Here is a 14,214-nt window from a genome sequence, read left to right on the forward strand (position 1 = left end):
GTCTATCTAAAGACCGACTGGGTAGGTGACGACCAAGGAGGGAATCCACGGTCCATCTCCCCTATAGCTAAACCAGGTAGCTCCATCGGGCATCAGACAAAGTAGTTCGGTCTCAAGTGTCGAGGAAAGAGGTTCGCAGAAAAACAGGATGGGAGGGAGATACGGCAGAAAGACGAAGGAAAGTTTGCCCAAAGACCGGCTGGGTAGGTGACGGTCAAGGGGGAGTCCCAAAACCCATCACCTCTATAGCTATCAGGTAGCTCCATCGGTCTCTGGCCAAATAGCTAGGTCTCAATAGGAAACATTTAAGGAACATGGATGGCAAAATAAATGGAGCGTAGAGGGGAGGGGACAGGGAAGGTGAGAAAGGGAGGATAGGGGAAGAGACAACAAGGAGAGACGAAAGGAAGTCTTGCTAAAGACCAACTGGGTAGATGGCGTCCAAGGAGGGAATCCCCGACCTGTCTCCCCTATAGCTAAACCAGGTAACTCCATTGGGCATCTGACAAAATAGCTAGCTCTCAAATGACGCGGGAAATTTGCAGGTAAACAGGGTGGGGGACTAGGGACAGGACAGGTGAGGGCAGAAAACAGTAGCAGGAAAGTGGAGAGGAGTAGAGCGGGGAGGGGTAGGTGGTAGGCAGTTCAGTAAAAGTTACATGGTTAGAAACAGTTACTGGAGCATGGTGATGCATACTCAAAAAAAGACAAACAAATAGCAATGTTACAAAGGTACATGATACAAGACAAATGTGAAATTGCACATTGTGCACATCATATGGTTGAAGTCTGTCCCCAAGGTGTCTTAGAGCGCTGATGCTCCCACAGCCGGCCCCTGACTGCTCTTTGCCACTCTACCAGTACGGAGCTAAGGATTAATTATAGTGAATCCAAGGACCATCTTTGGGCTCTGTGAGAGTATTGCATGGTGAAGCCGAACCAGCGTCGCCACATAATACTCTACCTTCCTAAACCACCCAAACCAATCTTTTTCCATTAAACTTTATCGTCTTTGTGGCTATTGGTTAATTAGTACACCTTAATTTTTGACAAACTGGGTTGAGATTTAGATTATTTATTCTTTAATTGCATTGTTCTTTCTATTGATGCACTCCTGCACCACAAAATACTAAGAGTACCCTTAGCATGAGGCGAAACTAAAGTTGAAGGGGTTGTGGGAATCAACTATATGACACTTTCCACTCCCGAGCTAACAAGTGAATTTTTTTACCTTCCTTGAATTAATGGAAAAGTAAACACTAATCAAAATATGTCTCTGTTGATTAATTAAAAAAAAAACACAGTAATACAGAGTGGATAGAAACAAATAATAATGGTTTATTCAATGTATTCCCAATGTACAATGTGTATTTGCCATGAAATACATAGAAAAAAAACAGTCAATTAAATATAAATAGTGCACTTACAGGTAAATACCATTGTTAAAATGCCACGGGAAGACAAGACTGCATGTATATCTTTGTTAATCAGCACTATGGCACAGACAACATATATAAACTGCCTTTCGAAAAGCAACAAATAATCACAATATGTCATCCTTGCAACTAACTTACAGGATATCTATGATGTCGCGCCTGAACATTGTAAAATCCGACGTAGGCATTGCGCCACTACATTAATAGTTTCACATTTTTATGATGGTTGGGGTGGGGGGCAGGGGTGGTCAGAATGCCCTACCCGCCTGGAATTTTCGGGCGGGCGGTGGGGTACGAAGTCGAGGGGCATAGCGATTGGTCCTGGGGGTGTGGAGGCAGGGTCTCATAGGTTTTTATAGTGTGGTATTCCGTCATTTTGTTTGGGTACGCTCCAGTTTGGCATAGAGACAGTTAGAGCTTTTAGTAGTGGTGATTTTGTGTAAGGTTCAGCTGAGCTGCATAACAATGTCTGGCATAGGAAATGCTGAGATTCGTCCAGCTTTATTGGTACTGCAGGAGGCCGGTAGCTGACCTCCTGGCGGTGGGGGCCTCTGAGGGAATCGAGCGTGTGGCCCGGTCCTGCTGGCGCTCCAGCAAGGGGGGGGGGGTAGAGGCCACTGTAATGGACTGTGGGTCACCAGTAAAGATGGTGAGGAGGGGAAGTGTGACAGTAAGGAGGGGTGTAGCGGGCAACGTGGCAGGCCAGTCTTCTCAAGCCGGAATGCCACAGCGCACATCGGGAGGGTGAGGAGTGTGTCTGCGGCCGGCCCGGGTGCTTCTGTTGCTTCGGGGGCAGGATCAGGTTTGTTGCAGTATATGACGGCACCGGCACGTGGGGTGTGGGCCCGCTCCAGGGTTGCGAGGGCCTTTTCTAGGAGTAGCAATGGCCGCGCTCTGGGTTGTGCTGCGCATCCCAGATTTAGGCCCTCACCTTTTGTCTTTGTTCAGGTGCCTGGTAGTGCAGCAGTGGGGGCCCGAGTTCAGGAGATGCGCCCCACCACCGGTGCAGGGCATCTCGGTGTGTGCGCAGTGAGAGGGTGCAGTGCGGTGACACCTCTTGTCCATGCATGGGTAAGCAGCACTGACGATACTGCGGGCGGAGCCAGCATGTCTCTGGGCCTGCCGATGGACTTGTCAGGAAGTGGACACAAGGGCAGGACAGGAAGCAAGGCAGCCATCTGATACGCAACCCGTCAGCTCCAATAATGTTTTGCGGGCGAATTAGGAGTGGAGAAAGGCTGGAGACACAGCACATGCTGGGGAGCGAGGGAGGTACTGCACAGGACAGAGGCAAGGTTTTGGCGCAAGAAATTCAAGAGGCTTTTTCTGCAGTGGTGGGCGTGACCTGGGAGCACTGGGGGAGTTTGCTATCACAGGCTGCAAAGGGGACCATTGGGCTGTTAGGAAATGGTGGTCAGGTTTACTATGTGGGTGCTGGTAACGGTTTCTTGTGTCTGGCCCGCCCTCGCGCTACATGGTATGGCTGGGGGTAAGGTCTTTCACAATGGGGGTCCAGGCAGATGGGTGTGGTGTCACACTAGTGCCCACAGGTCTTCTGCAGAAGCAGGTCAGGGACAGTTTAGCGTGAACCGGGGGCCTGAGGCAGGCTCAGTGACGGTGTTGCTTTATGGACAGCTGAGAGGGTCTGGTGCGGCCTGTCTACCCCGGTCCAAAGATATAGCGCGTGTCTTTGCGGCCCGCTTTGGGGCGACGTTGGACTGGACGTTGGAGAAGTAAGGACAGGACTGTGCTTCCTCCTTCTTGGATTATGACCCGTTCAAAGGATTAGTTTGAGGAGCGATTTGGAGATTGTCGAGTAGTGGATGGCAATGGGGAGGTGCCCACCCATAAACATCTGCCCAAGCACAGGCAGGGACTGATAGCGCCCTTCCCTGGAACTTCATTGGGAAGCCATTGTCTGCTGACCCCCATGGGTGAAAGCATGGCCAGCCTTTAGCATGTACGAGCTGGGCCCAAGACTAGGTCACTGACCTCAAGCGGGGTGCCAGAGCTCCCCGCAGCAGTCTCCCCACAACTTAGGTCCAAAGAAAAGTGTGTTTAAACCCTAATTCTTAAGGCTGCTGGTGCTCCCTCTGATTTTAGTTGCCTTTCTTTTCATGGCACTTCTTAATCTCCCTCCCTCACCTTCCTCCTACTCGCCCCAAACTTTCAATCATAGACAATGAAAGAGGGAGAGTAGAAGGGGGGGACAGATTTGGTTGGGCTCAGGGCGCAATCTGAGCAAAGGCCAGCTCTGGGTGCAAAGAGCTAGGGGCCATTCATCTCTTCTTGTTGAACCATGTCCTCTCCTTTGTTCCGGTATGCCTTAGAAGTTGGTCATGCCATAGACAGCAAGAGATACCTCATTACACACCAAACCCCTGGCCTGACACACCCAGTGAGTCAAAAGGAGAAGACTGGGGCAATCAGAAATAGGCAACTCCCCTCAGCACTAGCCCACCGCTATACTTACAAAAATGCCCCACAATACCTACATATGGAGGAGCATACAGCACTCATATGGGTTGTTTCTTATAAAACGTGTAGTTGCCTTACTAATATGATTCAATTGAACCGTTAATAGGAGTGCCACCACACAGGCCAATCCATGTGACGGTTCTCGTAGCGCAGCTCATAAAAAAAATCTGACTTTTACGGTTAGAAGGTGATACAGCAACAGGGTTGCAACATGAATGCAAGTCAGTGCGACAGCCTGGCAGTCAAGATTACAAATCGAACTTTTTGTTTGACATTTTGGTCAAAAATGTTGGTATACAACAGTGGAATTCTTTCAGGGGAATAGGAGGGCACGGTACAAGTAGATCAGGGGCGTAGCTGCCATTGGTGCAGTTGGTGCAATGGCACCAGGGCCCAGAGCCCTGGTAGAGCCACCCCCCTTGTCAAAAATTTCCCAGGGGGAGAACCCCTCTGAACCTTCCTCATGACACTCAGGCTCTCTCGCTATGCTTGCTCGCTACAGGTCACTCGTCTTAAACCTTTACGCCCACCACTTTAAAATGTCACCACCGCCACTGGATAATCAGTGTTTTTACTACCGCAACAACAATCAAGGGGTAAATTTGCATTGCTTTCACCAGGGCCCATTGCATCCTTGCTCCACTACTGATGTAGATGCAGAAAACTAGGCATGTGTCCTAGTACCTGGCACTTCCAACTGTTGTTTGCCTGTCTGAGGTAATAGTCACGTGACGGCAAACACAAGCTTTACAATATAACTTTTGTTTCTCTTAATATTTAATTACCCTGAGGTTTCACCGAGCAGCTGTGCAAACACTCTCCTGCTGGGTTTCCCAACCAGACGCTTTCACGGCGATACAAACTCAACCTGCTTAAAACAACAAGCCCATGGTAAACACCTACAGTTTTACACGCACCGCCCTTTTCACAATTAAATGGTACAGCCCGTCTAGCGCTGCTCCACCACCAGGCTGGAAACGTACTCCTTGTAGAGAACAATGTTTTTTTCGGGATCAACAGCAGCAGAAATCATCTCTTCCATCTCCTCCTGGGTGAAAGGCTCCCCTGCAAAAAGGCAGAAAGGTTGCGTCATTGTCTACACAACGTGGTTCTGTGCAACCTGTTCTGCAGGCGTAACTCGTTGCAACTCATTGCATCATAACATGGCAGAGGAAAAGGTCTGTATAATGCACCATATGAATAATAGCTATCCTCAAATTTGGATTTTCACGAGCAGAGGCAGTTTTTAAATTAACATCAATTGCCACTAAACATTTTTATAACACAAGGAGCTGAAGCACAACATTTTTTATGAGTATGCGAAGTAGTACTACAGGAGTATTTTTTTACACCGTCTTTTTCATGTCTTTGTGAATCCCAGAAGCGTCCAACACGCTATTAGTAAATGTTCAAAAAGGGCACAGTTCTTTCTACTTGTATATGAAGTTTCCATGAGTGCTTCCATTGTATTTGCATTTTACATATTATCAGTCAATTCACAAAGGCATGTAAGAGCATGTATAAGAGTACTATAAAAGCTCTACTGTTAGTACTTAAAAAACATAAGTCCCAATATATTTTGAATTGTACAAATTACAGCTGGGGCCCGTGCAGGTAGGAGCGGTGGGGCTAGGTTGGGAGGGAATTCGACAGACGACCATGAGGAAAATTAAATAAATAATTTATTTTCCCTCATCGTCTGTCTAAACCCGCCCCCCCCCACTCGGCCCCACCAGCCCACTGCTCTTACCTGCACGGGCTGCATATGACGAATTAAGAGAACTTCACTGAGTGCCGGCTGCTTGCAGAGCAACAAAATGCAGCATTTGTTGGCATGCACATTTCTGCAATTCTGGATCTGGAGAAGGAATTGGAAAATTCCAGCCGGTTGGTGAAAGAAGTGGTAAATCTTCCTGAAGGATTCCAAACACTGGAAGATCCTTCAACAGAGCATTTACCGTCTCCAGAACACATCTGATGGTCTTCCCGTAGCAACTAATTCTAAACCAGGCCCTGCACAGAAGTCCAAATCATCAACTTGACTACAGAATGTTCTGATTACTACATTAACACATTTCAGTGAACTCAGTCCCTTTCCGGTGCATTTTATTTTTTAGTTTACATTATGGTGTTGCCACCATGCCTAAGACACTGAATGCTGTAGGATTACTCATTGTGACATCCAGGCATCGCAACGGGTAGTGATGTGCCACACAGACTACATTCTGGCAATGGGAGTTTGTGTGTGAGTACTTTCTGCCTGAAGATAGAGGATGTAGACCAGCCTCTGGTACAGACGACTTCCTTTTAGGAAAAGACTAGTTGGAAGTTGTTGAGAATGATTTTCCAGAATGACGAGACTTGTTAGAGACTGTAAAGTATAGGGTACGATCGTGGTCGTATGGGATCTAAGGCGCTTTCGATAAGGTAGGAAAATGTTCCTGGTACAGGAGAAGATCAAAGTAATTATGTAGAACTTCAAAACATGGCTTAATGGTGGTATTGCTGTAATAACGTTCCATGTACACCTACGCTTAGTAACCCATCCCCAATTTTACTTTTTTGAAGGTCAGTCCAGTGCTTCACATCCTCACCAAGCACAGACACCTGTTAAGCCTCTGCAGACAGGCTTCTTTCCAGTGCCATGTCAGCAGGAGTGGGAGATTCCAAGACTCCATTAATAGTCATAGAAGCCCTGTGCGGATGGATATCAGCGGTCTTTAAAATGTGACGACTCTACAGGCGTTCTAAAAGTGAAAGATGCTGGAGGCGATCTACTGGAGGATGGTGCATGTTGTGAGCATCCGCTCAGGTGGCAACCTTGTAGGCCATGCCTTCTGTTACCTGTTAGCATAACAGTTAGCCTCATGGAATGTGTCAAAACCCCTTTCTACCTGGACAGGATTCAGGGGTCCATGACTCTGCGGCCCACTTGCAAGAAGATATGCTCCATTTTCAAGTTAGAGTAAGGCAGGCATGATTGAGACTAATACTCACAGTCCGTCTCCCCCACTGTTGGAGCCCTCTTTGCAATAAGCATAAATAGAGGTGTTTGAGAGTCAAAAAATTATTAATTGTGTTGTTTGTCTGTTTATTATGTTTGGACCCTGAAACTCGGTGGACTCCAGTTGAAACAGAACTCAAACATTTTTGGTTTTTGGACCTTTATCAAGTTTTATCAGTTTAAACCGATAACCGGAATCCCTACGTATAAAGGTTCCTCAACAGGTTTAGTGGAGGATATTTGCTGACACTCACAACAGTCCATCAGTTTATCCAGAGGCTTCTAAGCCTGGACATGCTAGGTCACGTCAATTTTGGGAAATCTAGAGTAATATAAGATCTAAGTGAGGGATAGCCATGCTTTTTCGCTCAGGACGTGGCTGCTGTGGCATGAGCCATAATAATAGTATAATGACTGCTAGGTTTCTTATGAAGAAACGTTCTGGGACCTCTGAACTGGCATTCAATCCAAGGTGAAGTGCAATTAACAATTTTCACACAAATAAAAATACCCGCCAAATATTTTACTTAAAAAACAATTTCACTTTGCATCCATTGTTGTAAACAGACATCTTAAAGTTTTCAGGGTGGGAGTCACTGTCATAGCTTTTTGACCATTAGTTTTCTGGGAAACATTTCCAAGAATTGGCCATACAAAATCGAATTTTTTAAGACTACATGAGTATAGCGTGACCTCTGGTAATTATGCCCTCATTGAGAGTGACCTGTAAATTTTCTTTTTTTCTCGGAATGTACCATTAGCAGGGTCCTGGTAATGTTTGAGTGAGGAAATAACTGGGGTTGCGTTTTTGCGGAATAACATGCAGCATTCTGGCTTAAAGTGCTAATTTCTGCATATCATCTTGTTGCACTCTCCCCCCTCCCCCCCCACAGAGACATTGCCTGCTGCTGAATCTCTGAAAGTAACCAAAGAGCACCAGTGTCCCTGCTATAGTCATAATTGTGATAGTCCCAGTAACTCCCGTCACCGGGCCCATCGGAATTAACAGACACTTGTGATGGGGGGGGGGGGGGGGGGGGGGGGTAAGAGACTAAGAATTCAAATTTAAAAAAGCATTGTATTTATACTTCCAAGATCTTTAATCGAAGAAAAAATAAAGCAAACATAAAAAGGGTGCTCTCTTTAATTAGTTTCAGACTCTTACCTTCCTGAGTCATATATTTAGTTAGCTCCTCTCTGGTAAGGAATCCCTTTTTTTGTTGATCCAAAACCTTAAAAAAGTGATATGTACTGTAAAGGCATTGCAATATTTATAATAACTTTAAATTCAATGAGATTATATATCAGTGTATGCAAACCTCAAATGCTCGGATAAGAACATCTTCTGAAACTGGCCTGTATCTGAAATATTGAAAGAAAGGATTTGATTTAATACACTGATTTATTTCAAAACAAGGATTCATTCAGTGATCAACAACTTAATAAATATGACTCATAAATATCTGAAAGAAGAAAATCCCATATTTGTTTAGGATTCTAGTGATTGGGTAGCCAACCTTTTAGCTCTGGGAAACAGTATGAAGTCAAGGTTGAAAACCATAAAGTTAATGTTATGGTCACTCCGTTCCTCTTAAGGCTCGATTACAAATCGAGCCAGAGCTGTCTCTCCATGGGGGAACACCGCTTTAGCCGATCACAAGTCAGGGCTCGAGTCGGGGTACCACGCGGGTGGCCGGCGTCCCCGCACTTATTTTACAGGGGGGACGCCGTCCCCCTGCCAAACAGCTGGATTTCACCTTTTTGGCCTCTCTGTGATGAGAGTGGAGCCACCATTTGTGATGTCACTTCCTGTCGTGACGTCACTTCCGGTGACAGCGTCCCCCCACTTCTTTTTTTAGGACTTGTGACCTGTCACAAGTGGTCCAGAGTAGCTGCACTTGGGAACACTTGCGGCTGCACGTGGTGCTGACACGGTGGGGCAATGTGTTTAGCAATAGATTATGATTGGAGAGATGAGGGGTATTTTTGCCTGGTGGTAGTCAGAGAATCTGAGGAGGCAGTCATGGTGTGTGGAGGTGCCTAAAATGATTATCGCACTGGGCGCCACCAGCGCTAAAGCCGGCCCTGCTTCGGAGTAATGAGTTTGGGAACATGGGCCCTATTTTTCCAAAATCGAAAATGAATCTGATCAGGGGCTGTGGGCATAGGAGCAATACGACCCCCACCTGGCCCTCTCCTACAGAATCCCCATTCAGCATTGAGCATCTCCCTGCCATGGACAACACCTTGCCCCATGCTTCCATTTACCACCCGCTAAAAACAGGTGGTAAATATGATTGGGAAAGGGCCCCTTATTCAACTGCAATAGGTATCCACATGCATTTTTTGACCCATTCAAAAATGGTCCGCATGTTATTGCGTACTACAGGTCGAATAATTCATACTGCACTGGGATGAGAATATTTGGAGCTGGTCAGTGAACCACAATGCTCCCTTTGTGTGCTTTAACTACTATTAAGCAATATGGATAATTTTCTATTGGATACGTTTGAATCGTGAATTTACAGGCACTTCCTGAACCCCTCTGTGTATCTTGGCCCATTCCGAAGATGTGATAGGGAATTTGCACATTTGGCACCACTTGCCTTCCATCTTTAGGGGGTGTTGGGGCCTGTCTATTCGGGCACAGTATATGTCGGTGATAAGCCTTCGGCCTCGCCTCATTGTCAGTAAAGTAACAACTGTTTGTGTGGGTTCCAGGACCTCAGGAAATCCCATCTATATCTCCCGTACAGAAGCTTCTATTTTGGCATATAGAAGGAACAGGCCGCTTTCCAAATGAAAAGTTTAAACAGCATTGGGTAATGTAATAAATCGACCCAGCCATCAACAGGGCTAATGGTGCAAAAGGGTGGATCTTCCTGGCCTCTATGTCTGGTGCGTAAGGCGCACTATGGAGCACCCCCACACTGCCCATTCCCAGGAGCAAGCAGACCAGTTTGATCACACAAGGTAGAGTCCCAGGCGTTCTGTTACCACGGAGAAATAGGAATCCTAAATCGCCATCACTGTAAGTGCTCGACAGTAGCGATGGCTCCCAGTTTTGTTCATCATCGAACCAATAGACAACGTGTTGTAATTGGGACACCAGAGAGCTGGTACCTACATGCCCCCTCCACTCACTCTAATTTAAGTGTGACCATGCCTACACGACATCGTTTCCCACGTCACAGAGGCTCAAGCAGGAGACAATCTAGTTTGTGGAAAACCCTTGGGGTATTTCATACATGGTGCCTTGCAAGCCATACAAACAGAGAGGTAGTACCACCATTTTAATCAAGGCTATTTTCTCCTTCAGGACTCCAGTGTATTTGATATGGGCAAGCTGTTATTCAACTAAGTGCTCAGAAGGTCAAATATCATCTTAAAGTTACCACTAGTAGTAACTTTATAGTTGTATATGATGTTTTTACTGATTCAACCCTCTAATTCAGGGAATGGGGAGATGCAAGCCTGCACTTTTTAGTGCCTTTACACTTTTAAATGGTGAGTAGCCAAAAGTAGTAATGCTACTTTAAAGTGTAAGAGTACATTTAAATGTGTAGATTTACTCATGTGAACATGTACCTTTATGAATAGGCCACGTTGTTGGTTCGAAATAATCTATGAAATCCCTCACTATTAACAACTTCTACTAATACCCAACCCATAGGGTAGCCCTAGATTTCATTAAGCTATTGAAAAAGTATGGAATCACTGGGCCACAAACACAGTGTGGTGGCTTGGGCTCCGGACCTTCGCCTCCTACTCCCAGGATTGGTGAATCTCCATATTCTTGGCAGCAAGGGAGTCCTAAAAAGGGCACTGAAATGAAATTAAAATGAGGCTTTCATAGATTAGCCATACAGGAACTGCACTAATCAGCCTACAAGACTGCCCTTCCGTAAAGAAACAGGCTTTGTGCAGATTTCCCTCCACTTATTGCCCCATTTCTTTACTATTAGCGGCTGGTTTTTCGACTTTGAAAGTGCACTGAGGCCTGCTGTCCATACCTTAGTGCCACCATACTGGCAGATTTTAGACCAGCTTAGCAATGGGGTTACTATGTGTCCATGCCATCTGCGCCAAACAATCCATTCACTAGACAGTAAGATGGCAGCCCAGTAATAAAACAGACGCAGTCATCATCCCACTGAGACACACTCATGTGGTCATATCACCAACTGCATCCCACAAGCACTGTAGATCGCTCACAGGCAGCACCCACTTCTAAGTTACAGATCTGTCTTCAAGCCACTGGAGGCAGCCACAGAAATCAAGAGCCTTCAGAACAAGGAATCAGCCAAGGAGTAGGAAAATGCTGAGGAGATATCGGTGTGCCACTGACCGAACAGGAACTCCTCAGAGCGGTAGACTCCCTAAAAACTGCGAGTACACCAGGAGGCGGGGGTCTCCCAACCGAATTCTATAAAGCCTTCACTGGCGCCCTAACAGATAAGCTGTTGCTAGTCTATGCAGAGGCTCTGGAGAAGGGGAGTACTCCCGGACTTCGTAAGGGAACCCCTCATAGTCTTGGTGCCAAAACCAGGGAAAGATCCGATAGAGGCGGCCTACTACCACCCACTCTCAATGGGGAATGTGGATCAGAAGGTCTTCAGATAAAGGCCTTAGCAGCGCCTGCTGATGCACTTACCACATCTAAGTGGACCTCTATGTGGACCAGTCGGTACTCATTCCATACCGAAACATACTGTGCAATCTGTGGCGTTTAGAGCATGTCATGCACACCCCTTGCTTAGAGAATGACCAGTATACACTAGCCATCCTAGATATAGAATAGGCCTTTGATTCTGTGAGTTGGGAGTATGTATGGATTGTACTGCAGAGAATGGTGCTGGGAAACTATTTCATTTAGTGGATCAAATTGCTCTATAAGAGGCTGATGGCACGTGTTCGGTCTGGGAAATGTGTTTCTCCTGCAATCAATCGCCAGAGGGTGAGATGGCAGGGGTCTCACTGTTTCCCCGGTTTGCCCTGGCGATAGAGCCCTTGTCGTGTAAGCTCTGTTGGGTCTTGCATGGCTGGGGAATCCCAGTTGGCAGGACAGTTCATGTAGTCTCGCTCTATGCGGACAATGCATTGATATACTTGCGACAGCCTGCCACATCCATCCTGATCCTGCTGAAAACCATGGGGGAATTCGAAGTAATATCGGGACTCAACGTTGATCACTCAAAACTAGCCTTGTTCCGACTGGGGTAGCTAAGGGAGATACCCAAGCATCTCTCCCGGAGGTGGGGTAACTCTGAAAAGTAGAGAGCGTTAAATACCTGGGATGCACATAGCTTCTGGAGAGCCATGATCTGAATCTAGGTGGAGTTATCCATAATCTCCAACCCTCCAGAGCCTTCTGGAATTCGCTAAAATGATCCCTGAAGGGGAAAATCACTGTGGCCATATTGGTGGTGCTACCCAGATGCCTGTATGTGCTCCAGGGCACCATGTATGAGATGCCGTGGTGTGCGTTCCGAGAATTGGATCGGCTATTGGTGGAAGTCCTCTGTGCCGGGAAGAGATGTAGGGTGGGAATGAACACACTCAATCTGAAATGGAAAAAGGGGGCGGTGTAGGTACCCGACCTTGAACTCTATTATCTGCTAACTCTAATTGATGAGGGAGGAAATTGGGAGAAGACTTTACGAGACGGCACATATGCTGAGTTCAATCTCGGGGGCCTGCTGATGAGAGACAAGCAAGTCCCTGAGTTCTTGTCACACGTGATATGAATGGTGTGCCAGCTCTGAGAGACGGCAGTCCAGAAAGTGATGCGAAGAATCCCAAACGCACCAGATTTAGATATATGGATAGTTTGGCTACTTGATCAGATAGCTCAGACAATGTCTGTCGGATGCTGGCGAGACAGTGTGTGCACAGAGCTGTCTGACCACTATCCTGCAGCCAGATTCACCACTATGCAAGACGCGTTCAAGGTGTTTGGGTTGGGCCTGGGGCAGTTTTTTTGTGCAGGACACAAAAATAGCAGCTACAGCCAAATCTGGCACTCGTTACCCGAGGGTCCCTGAACCCACAAAAACAATGGTCACCATGCTCTCAATGGCGGTGGGTCGGAAGCTTATCACACAATTGTATAGGGCCCTCAGAGCGGATAAATGAGTGGTGTCGCTGACGTGTTAGCGATGACCCTATTACATCTAAGGAATGGCATAAAATACATGGTGGAGTCCATGAGGTGTTGATAAATGCATGATTCAAGCTGGTGCAGTATAATTCCATACACTTGGCTTACCTCTCCCCAGGCTACTACATAAGATACATCCAGGTAGGGACTTGGGATATGTGCGATGCGGGAGTGGGGCTGCTTATTTCATGTGGAGTGGAACTGCCCAGTTATCACAAGATATTAGGAAGAGGTGCTGACTCAAACCAACGGGGCAGCGGGCTGGGCCATCCCCCTTCTGATTAAGCAATGTCTGTACTCCCTTGTAAGAGCAAGTAGAAACTCAGTAGGAAGTTTGTGCTGCTCAGCTTCATGCTAGCTAGAGGGGGCGGGAGCGGAGGAAGTGCATATGAGAAAGATACGACATGATAAGAAGCTGGCGGAGGACCTGACCTCTTGGGGAGCCATGATACAGGCCTTAAAAGACCCTCCCGAGGTCAGACACCCATGAAGGGCCCACTGGACAAAAGAGTAAGCTAGTGGCAAACGCAGAGCGATGAGCCCACAGGTCGGGAGGACCGGGTGGCATCAATGGGTCAGGAAATGCCTGAATGTGTCAAATGGGGACAAAATGAAGGTCAATGACGGTAGCCCTCTGGCTAAGGGGACCAGACGCATAGACCGGAGCACAGAGGGTGGGGAGAGTTTAGGTTACAGTTTAAAACATTGTTATTATAATGGTAGCTTGGAATGCAATAAGCGGATGCTGTGCTGTATATGTTGGAGTTTTATTTTTCACTGCATATGTTGTCACCATAACCGCAATTTTGAAATTTACCTTCTTTCTAGCAACACTTTCGTCATCGTTGGAAGAAATTTTTCAAAATGGATGAAACCAGTAGGTTCTTCTTCTTCAACCTGAGAAAGAAAAAGCTCTTTAATGAGGACCAATAAAACATATAATTTCTATCAGCTGGCATCCTGATAATCTTGGTCAAGAGCCCATGGCATCTATAGACATTGTACATATAAAATACACCACAGCATTACGCTATTTACATTTCTGATATTCCAGAACGGCGAGGCATTGACCGCAATGGGAAGTGAAACAGCGAAAGAGGAAAACAGAATCAATGTAAAATCGATGCCTCTGACAG

The 14,214-nt window shown here is 46.6% G+C and overlaps 1 protein-coding gene across 1 annotated transcript; it reads right to left on the bottom strand.

Annotated features, from left to right (window-relative positions):
• Window positions 1–1,314: 1,314 nt before the first annotated feature.
• LOC147666343 (dynein regulatory complex protein 8-like) lies at window positions 1,315–13,981 on the bottom strand. The gene is made up of 4 exons (XM_086949112.1): window positions 13,896–13,981; window positions 8,238–8,280; window positions 8,084–8,150; window positions 1,315–4,979 (listed from the first exon to the last, which is right to left on the bottom strand). The coding sequence occupies exons 1-4, from the start codon at window positions 13,919–13,921 to the stop codon at window positions 4,864–4,866; spliced, it is 252 nt and encodes an 83-aa protein (XP_086805238.1). The 5' UTR covers window positions 13,922–13,981; the 3' UTR covers window positions 1,315–4,863.
• Between the last annotated feature and the right edge of the window lie 233 nt (window positions 13,982–14,214).

Source organism: Lissotriton vulgaris, unplaced genomic scaffold, assembly GCF_964263255.1.
Source record: "Lissotriton vulgaris unplaced genomic scaffold, aLisVul1.2 SCAFFOLD_2483, whole genome shotgun sequence".
Classification (NCBI taxonomy): domain Eukaryota; kingdom Metazoa; phylum Chordata; class Amphibia; order Caudata; family Salamandridae; genus Lissotriton; species Lissotriton vulgaris.